The sequence below is a fragment of the Passer montanus genome, unplaced genomic scaffold, assembly GCF_014805655.1.
Source record: "Passer montanus isolate IOZ18808 unplaced genomic scaffold, ASM1480565v1 scaffold57, whole genome shotgun sequence".
Lineage (NCBI taxonomy): Eukaryota > Metazoa > Chordata > Aves > Passeriformes > Passeridae > Passer > Passer montanus.
In genome coordinates, this window is record NW_024370705.1 from 1,528,319 (window position 1) to 1,540,112 (window position 11,794).

Genomic DNA, 11,794 nt, shown 5'->3' on the forward strand with positions numbered 1-11,794 from the left:
TTTTTTAGCCATTCCACAGACCTGTCCTTCCCAAGCCCGTCTGCATTTCTGATTTTGGCTCACTGGTTATGGGACATGTGGCTCACCTGCTTCCTGGCCTTCTCCTCCCTGGCCTGTGCTTTCATCTGCTGCACCTCCAACGAGTCTGCCTTCCTCCTCCTCATGAAGAGGTCGTGGTTCCCAATGCACAGCTGAAGGATCTGTTGCAGTCAGGGGTGAAGAGCAGAGAGACACAGCTGTACGCGTGATGGCAATGAGGTGGTTTGTATTCTTGACACACAAAAACACTAGAATTGCTTTGATTTGGTGCTTGTTAGTGCTTCCACCCACTGAGCTCCAACCCTGGAGCTCTCACAGCTGTAGGAGGGGCAGGGAGCCAGGTCCCACACCAAACACCAGCTCCTGGGTGCAGCAGCTCTTTGCAGACACCAATTTTCTGTGCCTCCAGCACAGCACGGGTGTTGTTTTACACCCACTCTAAAAAGGCAAGAGGCCAAATAATGAAATAAAAATTTCTACAGCTCTGCCTGGCTCCCTGGTTCTCACTGTCCCCTTTCTTTAGGCTCAAGATGAACTTGCACCTTCTCCCCAGTGTACGTTTAAGGCACTAAGATTAAAAAATAAATTAAAAGAAAAAAAAAAGGAAAACCACTTTCTATTTGGACAAACAGAAGGCTTATCAAAAACTTGCTTGGGCATCTCCAGATGCCTTTGCTGAAGGGATTTGAGCCCCAGTGTGGTTTCTCTCTGGTAAGGACCAGGGAGGTGGCAGTGCTAGAGGAGGGTTAGCACAAGGTGGGCACACAGAGGAGTGAAAAGATTTTTTTAGCAATAAAAGCAGGGTTCTAAATTTGGATTCTTTTCTAAAGGACTGATTTACATGCTCTTCTTCCATTTTATAAAATCACAAGAATCATGGAATGGTTGGAGTTGGAAGAGACCTTTAAGATCACCCAGTGCCACCCCCTGCCATGGGCAGGGACACCTCCCACTGTCCCAGGCTGCTCCAAGCCCCAGTGTCCAGCCTGGCCTTGGGCACTGCCAGGGATCCAGGGGCAGCCACAACCCAAGTCACAAACGACTTCTCTGAAGATTTCAGCACTATGAACCTGATGATGCAGGGAATGAGGAAGCCCCATTTCCTATGGAATACAAAGCACAGCCAGCAACAGGACAGCAAAGGTACCTGTGTGACCTAACAATGGATCCAAATCCAGACCATCAGCTAAAGCTGGTCTCCAACAGGGACAGCTCAGTGCAGCCCGTCCTTGTCCAAGGAGTGTCCTCAGAGGGGGAAAAGCCAGGACTGTGGTAAAGGTGCCTCCCAAAACAGGGAAAGCTACGACACAGGGCAGAATGGGAAAGATCCACATGGGAAGAAAGAGGAATTGAGCAAAGCTGGGAATTGTATTTACTAAGTGCTTCCACTATTTAGGTCAGCTGAAAGCCAAGATCTCCAAAAGGGAGCACAAAAACAGGGGAGGGGGAGAGGTTCTGTGGAGCAGCTTGTCTTGAGTCTCCCCTTTCCCTTCTTCAGCAAGCAGAAACTGCTACACCCCATCACAACCACAGAGCAGCAGCTCCCTCTCAAAGGAAAAGCCCCAAAAGCTTGTTGTCTCACACTCTCTGCAGAACCCACTGCTGCAGGCAGTAAAAAAAGACTCTCTGTGCACTTACCAGCTTATTCACACGCAGCTTTGATGAATTGAATTTAAAAACATCAATCTTTTTGTCCAATGGCTTAATCGTAAACTGAAAAGGAAAAAATAAAGAGGGAGAGAGTTATCAGAGAGTGGTGCATTTAATAAAAAAGGCAGCTATAAAATTCTTCCTGAAAGCTCTGGCTCAGAGCAGGTCAGCAGGGTCAGACACACGGCTCAGAGCCGTCCCCATGGCTCTGAGCCAAGCAAGAGGACTCGCATCAAAAGCAGCCAAGGAGACAACTGTTCCTCCTGCCAGGAAAACATGGGGGCCACAGGAGCTGGTGTCCTCTGCAGAGAACCCTGCAGGAGTGAGGTTCAGCTCAGCACCTCCCCAGGCAAGGTGCTGCTCTCCTGGGAGCTGCAGGGAAACCACAGAAACCAGAGCTGGAACTCAGGATGCTTCCAAAGGGAGGAAAAAACAGCTCAGCTGCCTGATGGGAACCACAGAACCATTAAGGTTGGAAAAGCCCTCCAAGATCCTAAAATTCAAGTGTCAACCAACAGCACAATATTCACCCTCAAACCATGTCCCCAGGTGCCACATCCACAAGTGCTCTGAACACTTTCCTTGGCAGTCTGGACCAGGGTTTGACAGCCCTTTAATGAAGATATTTTCCTTAATATCCACCTTAAACCTTCCCAGGTACAACTTGAGGCTGTTTCATCTCATCTTGTCACTTGTTACCTGGGAGAAGAGCCTGACACCCACCTGGCTGCACTGTCCTGTCAGGGAATTAAAAGGGCAGGAGAGCTGCATCAGGAACACAGCAAGGAGCTGCTGCCCTTCCCACTGACACTTCCAATCACAAGAGCTCCCCAGGAGAATTTGCCATGCATTTTCTTCTCCAGAACTCGGGTTTCCCCACAATTCAAACACGACGTCCTAAGATTTGCCCACAATCCAAACTGTTATTCCCTGGCTCTAAGTTGTATTTACAGCCCATGTACCAACCAGCCAGCCCTACCCATGGCCTGGCTTCACCCTCTCCACAGCTGTCTCACAGAGGCTCTCCTGAGAGCCCAGTGGTGGCACAAATCCCTCAAGGGCTTTGGTAATGCAGCCCTTGGATGGAGAGAAGCCTCTGCACTATCAAAAGGGTACTTGAAGAGATGGAGTGCTCTGCAAGATGGCATTTTTTAGGAGACATGCACATATTCCATCACTCCCCCACACACTACAGAAATAACGGGCTGAGGAGCTGGAGCAGACAGAGTGTGTCCATTAGAGTGGGAGATCTGTCAATACACGGCCCTGCCTGCAAAGGGCCCTGCCCTGGCTCTGCCTCGCTCTGGCAGTTTAAGAGCCAATCTTTTAAAACTTTCACAAAAGCAGACGTGCATGAACGTCCCTGGATCTGAGCTCCAGCAGGGCCCCCAGCAGTCAGTGAGAGCAGCAGCAGGAATGTGCTGGGAGAGGATTTTCAGCTCTGTGTGAACAGTCAGTCTTTGTTAGGAGGGATAACCCCCAGTGTGGTGCCAGCAGAGCTGCTGTTCCCAGCTATTGGCCCTGTTTGCATCAGGCCAGGCTTGCCCGTGGGCACCTGATTACACAGTGATTGAGCTGATGGAAGGGATCCGTCCTTCCCCTGGAGAGAGCTCTGCTACAGTCCTGTGGCAAGGCCTGCTCATGCAGGGGTCAGTCCCTGGATTCTGGGGAGCTCCCACTGCACTGTGACAGGCAGGGGAGCTTTGGAACTCACTCAGTGATGGGCTTTTTGAGGAGTTGGGAAGCTCTTTAAGGAGTAAAGGAAGTGGAGACAATTTCAGCACGGATTTACTGCTTATAAAACTTCACAAGACATGCAATAAACGCAGCTGATGAGAAACCTTTAGCTGTTCCCCTGATCAATATCATGTTTAGATTAGAAAACCATTTTTAATTAAGAAGTTAATTCTCTTCCTCACCATGAAGGCAGCTGGTTTCTTTGAGCAGCTCTCTCAGACTTAAAATGGAGCTGCTCAGTCCCCCCTCCTCAGGCAATTGCATTTCTGTTCTCAATTAGGTTTGGGGGCCAACAATCCCAAAGACCCATATTTAGACTCTGGATTTAATAAATAACAATCCAACAGCAGGCTTAAATTGCTCAACTTCCTAAAAAGATTCCAGCCAAGCCCAGCAATGGGCCAAGCCCAGCAGCCTGAAACCCAAGATGATGTAATGAGATGGCAGGAGCTCTTCTCCCCAGGAATACATGGCCCTGTATTCCATAATACAGAATATATCCACAGTAATAAATACCGTAATATATGCAGTAAAGAAGAGATTTTAACTTCTGAACTCTGGTATTTGGGCTAAGAACATCAACAGCAATTTTGGGTTTTGAAAAGATTATTACATAGAAGGTTTGAAACCAAAGAGGAGAACCAGCTCCCCAGTGACCCCTTGCACGCCCACTCCTGCACAATTTCAGGAAGGCTTGGATTAAGGTTTCAACTGGAGGAGTTGAGCTGCCCTTAGCTAAGCTGGTGAGAGCAAGCACAGCAGACAGAGAAGCCAAAAGAAATAATTTTAAATCCCAGTTGTATTCTTACTGCTCTCAGGGAGGAGGTGGGATACATCCGTACCTCTTTATCACTGTAGGAGATATTCCGGATCTCGTTCCATGGGAAGGAGATTTTGGGGGTCAACCTGTTGTCTGGGTCATAAATGTGAAGACCCAAAGCATCAACTCCAAGGAGCAGCTCTGTGCCCTTTTTATTCTGCAGGAGGAAAGGAAAGGAAAGAGCAGAAATCACTGGAGGGTCAGAGATGAACTATTGTTCCCTCCTCAGCTAGCCCCGAGCAGTGACCCAGCACCCGGTACCAGGAGCTGCTGGTGGGGTCCAGGTGGGGTCCCCAAATGCCACCTCCCAGCTCTCCTGGCTCTCCAGGAGGAGATGGAGACTATCCTGGCAGGAAAGCAGGACCCCCAGCCCACCCAACTCACCCTGATGGCGAAGTAGTTCACGCCGTACATTTCCAGGTCCTGGGCTATCTTCAGATACTCCATTTCAGCTTCATCTCTGTCAGGCAGGAACAGTGTTTGGGAGGATCAGAGAGGGACATGGCTGCTCCTGCTGATCCTAAGCACTCACTAGGCTTTAAAGCCTGGACTGTCTCTATCACACAGGTCAATCCTGTCTTTGCTGGCAGGATCAATAAAGTCCAAGAGCAAATCTCACCCTGCAGTTGCCAGCATCTGAGTGGCTGCTGAGATGCAGCACTCCAGGCCTGGCTTTGTTCACCCCTCAATCCCTTCAGCATAAATAGGAAATCCCTGGCTGGGATGCCACTGTTTCAGATCCACAGCTTTAGGTTTATCCCCCAAAAGGAGCATTCTGCCACCTGAGGCAGCCATATAGTTTGAATCCCTATTTCTTCTCCCAGATCCCTGATGGAAGTGAGTCCTTACTTTGCATAATTCCTAAATTCTCTTGAAGGCCCCTACAGTGACCAGGGGACAGCAAGGCACAAGCAGAGCCATCAACAAAAGCTTTGAGCTCTTCTGGAGGCTGCTGCAGAGATGTGCTGGGATTAACCCGCTGGCAGAGCTCATCCAGTGCCTGCCCAAGCTTCCCAAAGCCTGGTGACTCTCCAGGGGAGGGGACTGGCCCTGAGCCAGCCCAGCAGCACAAGCTCACCTGGCTCTGCCCCGGTGCTCTGCATACCAGGCTGTTATCCTTTCCTCCCACATCTCTGGAGTCATCTGGTACAGGTTTATTACCTGGGATAGGTGGGAGACAGAGATCAGGTCACAGTGCTGCTCCTGGCTCAGCAAGAAAGCCAGAAACACCAAGACAGGTCCAGCAGCATGTCCAGCCTCAGGAGAGCTTGGACACCGACTCCCCATGGCTGCTGAGCTCCTTACCCGCTTGGGAAGCAATTCCTCCTGTGCCAGGAAGCCTCTCTTGTGGACGTTGGGATCGTAGTCGCCGTACTGGAGAGAAGCACAGACACCATGCCCACCCCACGTTAACAACAAGGGCAAGTCAAACCCTTCACCCCCTCACACCCAGCCCTGAGAGACAGCAAATGCAGCCTGCTCACCCCTTCAGCCCACGAGCACAGAGCCTGCTGCTCTCTGAGGTGAATAACCTGGATTTCTTCATCCTTTCATTGCTAATAGAAAACAAAGAGATTCCTTCCACTCATGCAGCAGAGCTGGGAGCCGAACAAAACTACCCAGCATCACAGAATCATTACGCTTGGAAAAGGTCTCCAAGATCAAGTGCAGCCTGTGACTAAACCCCTAAGGTCCCCAAGAGCCACATCTGCTCAGTTTTTTAACACTTCCAGGGATGGTGACTCCACCACTTCCCACAACTTTAGCTGATGACCATCACCAGTTGATGTCCTCCATCAGTCCAGATGGACTAGATGACAGTTGTCTATTCTAGTCTCATTATCATGCCCTAATTAACAATTCTCCCAATGCAAGGCAAGACTCTACAGCTGAGAGGTCCTTGTGGTTCCACAGGTAGTGGAACAAGGAAATAAGGCATGGAGAAAGACCTGTCCCCAAAAACTGATGGATAGCAATGATCCAGCTTAGGCAGATGGCAGTTCCTCTGTTGCTGCTCATCACTCTAATGAATACATATCCAAAAAATTAGAGGAGTTTGACAGATTCCTCTCAGGCAGGTGGTGGCTCTTCTGTCAGAGGGTCTGTTGCTCAACTGGGTCATGGAATCCAATTCAGATTTGTTAAGCGCATCCACTAATTACTGGTATTTGTTTAGATTTACATCTCTTTGAGCAGCATATAAAGTGACTGAGAAAGAAAACTGCTTATTAACAGATTGAAGAGCCGCGTGTCCCTGCGGTGCATGTGAAAATGAATTTACCTCCTGCACGGCCTCAGAGGGCAGGAAAACACTGCAAAACGGCTCCTCCGACAACCCAGCAAATTCAGGGAGAGAGGAACAAAGCATGTGAGGCACGTACACACAGTGCTGTGACTTCCACACTTCCTTCACCTGGCAACCAGGAGTTCTGCAGTGATAGAGGTGACAGTGCCCGACTGCACGAGACACAGCGCTGCTTGCTCAAGCCACTCATTCTTCAGCTGGGGCAGCCCTTCCCTCCCCGCTTTTCTGAGCAACCTTCGCTCAGGAAGTGCAAAATGGTGACAATTTTTAAACACAAGAGGCACCCGGTGGTCATACAACAAGTCAGGAGGCTTTTCCTCTCAGCCTCCTTTTTGTGCCAGGACCTTCACACCGTGCACCAAAACCAGAGCTCAGCATCAAAAGTCTACACACATCCCACCTCTGTGCTTGGGAGACAACACGTGGGGATTAAAGACACAAATATTGATTTGGAGCCAATGCAGATGCAAAGGGAGCATGTAACAACAACCAACACTGACTCAGACTTCAATTAATAGAACAAAACCAGCCCGGATTTCGTCCAAGAGCGAAGGCAACTCTCTGCCTTCCAAGGTCTTGGAGCTCCTCAGGATGCAGCACTCTGCAGGTACTCGGCCTCTGAGCCCCCCTCAAAAGGAAGCAGCACTAAAAACATGGCACTGGTGAAGGAAACTCCAACAACTTTGGACAGGCAGTAAGTAAATCATTTTTAGGCGATGAAAATAATAGTAAATAGGATTAACATGATTATTTTCTGTTGTGATCTTCTGCAGAAGTCTAAGACTAAGTATGGATTATGTGACTTTTCATGTGCTAAAAAATACTGCTGTGTCCCAGAGGAATATTTGTACTGAGAGGGGAGTCTGGATGAGAACATTAATTATTCACAAGTCAAAAATCAACAAATGGCTTAAGTATTACAGAATTTGTTGGCTCAAATGATTTTGCAAATGTACTTTCCAAAGGCCTTTTCAATTAAACCATTACTTTCAAACTGTCATGGAATTTCAGCTCTTGTTAATTGAACTGTATGATTAATATTCATGATTGGGCATGGAATTGCCTTTACCACATTCATAGATTGTTGGATAAACACAGGCACATTCAGCTACAAATTAACACCAAGTATTGCTTGTTTGGGGGAAAAACAATAATAATTAAAGAGCTGTTTGCTGTGCTACAGGATCTGAAGTGCTGAGAGAGTTGCAGCACAGCAGCGACCTGCATTTAAGGGGCAAAAAATAGAAGAACCTCCTGGATGTTCCCATTTTTTTTCAGTTGATCCCACGTCTTTCCCAGCTATTTAAAACCTGAACCACCTCCAACCTCTGAAAGCCACGTGGGTGGTTTGAACAGGGCTGCAGGGGAAAGCACATAGTAATTCCCCAAATGAACACAACGAGAGAGAAATAAATAAGCTGTTATTTTTACGACCCCCCTGTTTCCTTTGCTGTCTCAGGTTGGTGTGGATGGACCAGCAGCACCTGGCTGTCAGTAAGTGGCTGCTGGATGCACACACACTGCTGTGTCAGGCTATTATGCCCCTAATCATGCAAATCAGCACGTTATTAGTGAAATTACTGCACTCTCTGCCTGCTTTCTTGTCCAGGAAGGACATCATTATCCTATTCAACTGGAAGGAGACAACCTGCAACATCCTTCTTCCCAGCTCCCTAGCAAAGATGTGCTTTCAGCTTTCACCTCTGCTGGGAGTGAAAGCAGAAGGGGAATCTCAGGCTGGAGGGGCAGCAAGGAAGGGATGTCTGAAAAAAGCCCTTTAGTGAAAAGCAGAAAAGCCATCCCTGCTCCACCTTCTCCTGATCTCAGCAGGGTCAGAACTGCTCTGACTCCATGGGAGCTCCTCCCAACGCCCCAGGACATTCAAGGTGCCAGGGGGACAAAGGGGAGGGCACAACTGACCTGCACCAAGTCACAGCCTGTACCCAAGGAGCTGTCCTGGCCATGAGGTAACAGAGCTCAATATTTACCCAACATTTATTCATTCTGGCAGCCAGAAAAGTCATTCCCTATGCATCCTCAGCTCAGGTCAATGGAAAGAAAGCCAGGGAAGTGTTTACTCATGCACTCTAATAAGAGTGATGAATGTTTCACACGAACAGAAACATTTCTAAAAGCAACTTTTCTTTGCCCAGTTGATGAGTCTCTTGAACAAAACATGGTTTCATCAATACTCTGATTATGAGGAGAAAACACCAATTTCTTGCAAATTCAAATCCCATCAAAGAACATGGCACCCAGGGCTCTACTCAGAGTGTGGGCTGAAGGCTTCTGAGAAAATTACATGGACAAAGGAAAAAACCAACCTGGATCAGGTCCTCTCTTCTGGCAACAAGGCCAAACCTCCTCTCCTGCACTGCCAGCAAAGATGGTCCCACAGAGCTGCTCCTCCTAAACTTCTCCACAGCCCTGCTCCTCAAGGACAGCTGGACTTGCCAGAACCAGGGCACGGCCACCTGCCTGCAGTCCTGTGAGCCAAACCCTCCCAAAATCCCACCCAGAGTCAGAACCAACAGGAGATGCAGAGACAACGTGGCTGGGCTGTGTTCAGACTGCAGTTGCTCCTCTCTCTCCCAAATCAGGATCTTTGCACACACAAACTGGAGCTGAGCTCCACGAGCTGTTACCTGAGCACATGTTGTGCATACACAGGGAGAAATTATGTCCCTGAGTGCAAGAATGTCCCTGCCACTGAACCCTGGGCTGCTGCCTCCACCCCAGGAGTCTCTGCCCTGGGCAAGCTATCCAAGGTTGCACATCCCAAACTGGAAAACAGTGTCCTCTGGAGTAAATCCTCAGCAAAACACACCCACTCTGGGCCCAGAGCAGAACGCAGCAGAGAAACAAGGGGAACTCAATGAACACTGACTTTTCCCTCTGTCTGGTGAAGCCAAACACTCAAGATCAAACCCAAGATAAAAGGAGAAGCCAGGAGAAGCCCTTTCACAGTGCAATAAAATGGAAGTGGCAGTTCTAGCACTGAAATAAAGTCATTATCAAGGTAAGTATTCTGGGGGAGCAGTGGAGCTGGGAGTCCCATGGCTGGCTTGCCTCTGGCTACACTGGCAAAAGCAGGGAGGAGATCCAAAAAGCCTCAGGCTCAGGGAATTCATCTGCTCCAGCAGTAAGCCACACTCAAGCAGGCTCTGCAGCTCATGAGCTGAGCATTTGCTAAAGAGTCCTGGAAAGAGAAAGCAAAAATCCATCCAATGTCTGGAGGTAGCCAGGAACCAGCCATGTGCAGAAGGCAGCAGTGCTGGTGTAGCCCCCTCACTTCCCAAGCTTTCACAGCTTTCCCTGCCTTCCCTTTGCCCAGGAAGTGGCTCCAGCACAAAGCACCTGGACCAACACTACCCCAGCAGGCCCTTGGAGCATCCCTTGCTGCCTACCTTGGCTTGGACAGCGTAAGAGGCCAGCAGGACAGAGGCTTCAGGAGGACAGAAGATCTTCTCATCCAAAATCTGCTTCTTCACCTGCACACAGAGCAGCAAAGGACAGATAACACACGTTTAGTGGAGCACAGCAGAGCATGACTGTCACAGCAGATGGCTGCAGTTTGTTTTAACTTGAGCTGTCAACCACACAGAGTTAACAATTTTCCTAACACTAATCACAGTCCAGACCCAGGAAATCTCTGGCGGCTCGGAAGGGCTCAGGCTTTCACAGAACACCTTTCTCAGACAGGCTGGTGAGAAGAGCTAAATTTATATGTGGGAAATGACAGCACCTTTATCCTGTTGCTAAAGGCAAGGGGTGGGGGGAGAACCTTGCATGTAAACACAGCAATAAAACCTCTTCAGGCACGAGCTACAGATTGATAGGACATTGAGCCACGCTGCTAAATAAAAGAGCAGCTTGCAGCCGAGTCTCTGAGCACTGCAAGCTTTGCTCTGGGACATTCAGGCCTCATTGTGAGTCAGTGCTCACCTGTGCTGGAGGCCAATTCCTTGGATCCCAGCACGGAGAGCTGGGGGTCACCTCCATGGCAGAGCTTCCAGCAGCAGGCAGAGCCCTGCGTGTGCTCCCAGGAGAGCCAACGCGCAGCTCCCCGAGGCCACAGCTTTACTTCCCTGCCTCCTGTGCATTCAGAAATTAAACCTGTCATGTTCGATATTTTTTGGGTTGGCACACTTAATTTTCCTGATTAAAGATAGGGGGGAAAAAAATTTAAAAAGCCTACGATTTCCTGGGAGGCTTAAATGGATTGTTGGAGATGCAGGAACATCAATTTGAATTTATAACGTGCTTTGAGTCCTCAAAGTTGGGTACAACATAATCACAGCAGATATTCTGCTGCATCAAGATAAAAAACAGGAGAGTTTACAAGCTTAGATGTGCTCCTGTTTCCCAAATGCATTCAGGAGCCCAGGTTCCTCTCAGCACACAAATCCCAGCAGCAAAGTCATGGTCTGCATTTAGAAAATGCAGCTTGAATGGCTTTTCCTCTCTGATTTTCCTTCTCAAAGATGCCAACAGCATTTTTCCTCACCGTGGATAAAGCTCCTGGCAAATGAGGCATTCAGAAATAACCCTACAGAGACACCAGTGCACGAGACTGAGCTTGGAAATTAACAGGAATACTTTGCATTTAGAACACTTTCGGCTCTAGAGAAAAAAGATGGACTTTGGAAGAGTGAGAAGTATCAAGAGGCTGGTGAGCTCACTTGGAAAGAGCAGGACACCCTGGAGGCTACAGAGGTATTCCCAAATCCAGGTTGTCCTGACTGTGGTGTAAGAAACATAACAATGAGTGACTTGTTAAAAGTTTTTGTAATTTATCTTCAAATTAACAGCCAGAGAGCAGCTGAAACATCCCAGTGAGTACCCAGGAGTCTGACTAGGAGGGCTCTGTTCCCTGTAACCGTGCTTGACACAACTCTTCTGAGGAAAAATGTGTCAGAAAATGGATTTTGTGGCAGAAAATTGATCATGTCTCTGAAAGAGAGCTCCTGTGACAGCAGCTCCTTGTTACCAGCCGTGCAGCATTGTCACATCATCAGCTGAACTGATTTCTCAGGACACAAAGTTTTGTGGAATAATTTAAGTAAAAAAACCAACCAGGATGTGTTCACCAGAGTTTCTAAATGCTTAACTGCAGGGCAGGAGTTCCTGGGGCAGGTGAGACTGTGAGGTTTCCCCTTCTCCTCTGTTTTTCCATCAGAGAGCTGAGCTGCTGGGATGTTCTTCTGCTCCAGCTGCCTGAAGGCTGTTCAGTGAGGAGGGGA

At 48.6% G+C, this 11,794-nt stretch overlaps 1 protein-coding gene across 5 annotated transcripts in view; it reads right to left on the reverse strand.

Moving 5' to 3' along the window:
• Nucleotides 1-11,794, reverse strand: part of NF2 (neurofibromin 2) — a 47,039-nt gene that overhangs the window by 22,432 nt on the left and 12,813 nt on the right. For all 5 annotated transcript variants that reach the window (XM_039725792.1, XM_039725795.1, XM_039725791.1 and 2 more), the window contains exons 4-10: nucleotides 9,959-10,042; nucleotides 5,552-5,620; nucleotides 5,325-5,407; nucleotides 4,631-4,706; nucleotides 4,269-4,403; nucleotides 1,678-1,752; nucleotides 87-200 (exon numbers count right to left, since the gene is read on the reverse strand). In XM_039725792.1, the coding sequence (XP_039581726.1) occupies nucleotides 87-200; nucleotides 1,678-1,752; nucleotides 4,269-4,403; nucleotides 4,631-4,706; nucleotides 5,325-5,407; nucleotides 5,552-5,620; nucleotides 9,959-10,042 (636 nt within the window). The remainder of the gene's footprint in view (nucleotides 1-86; nucleotides 201-1,677; nucleotides 1,753-4,268; nucleotides 4,404-4,630; nucleotides 4,707-5,324; nucleotides 5,408-5,551; nucleotides 5,621-9,958; nucleotides 10,043-11,794) is intronic.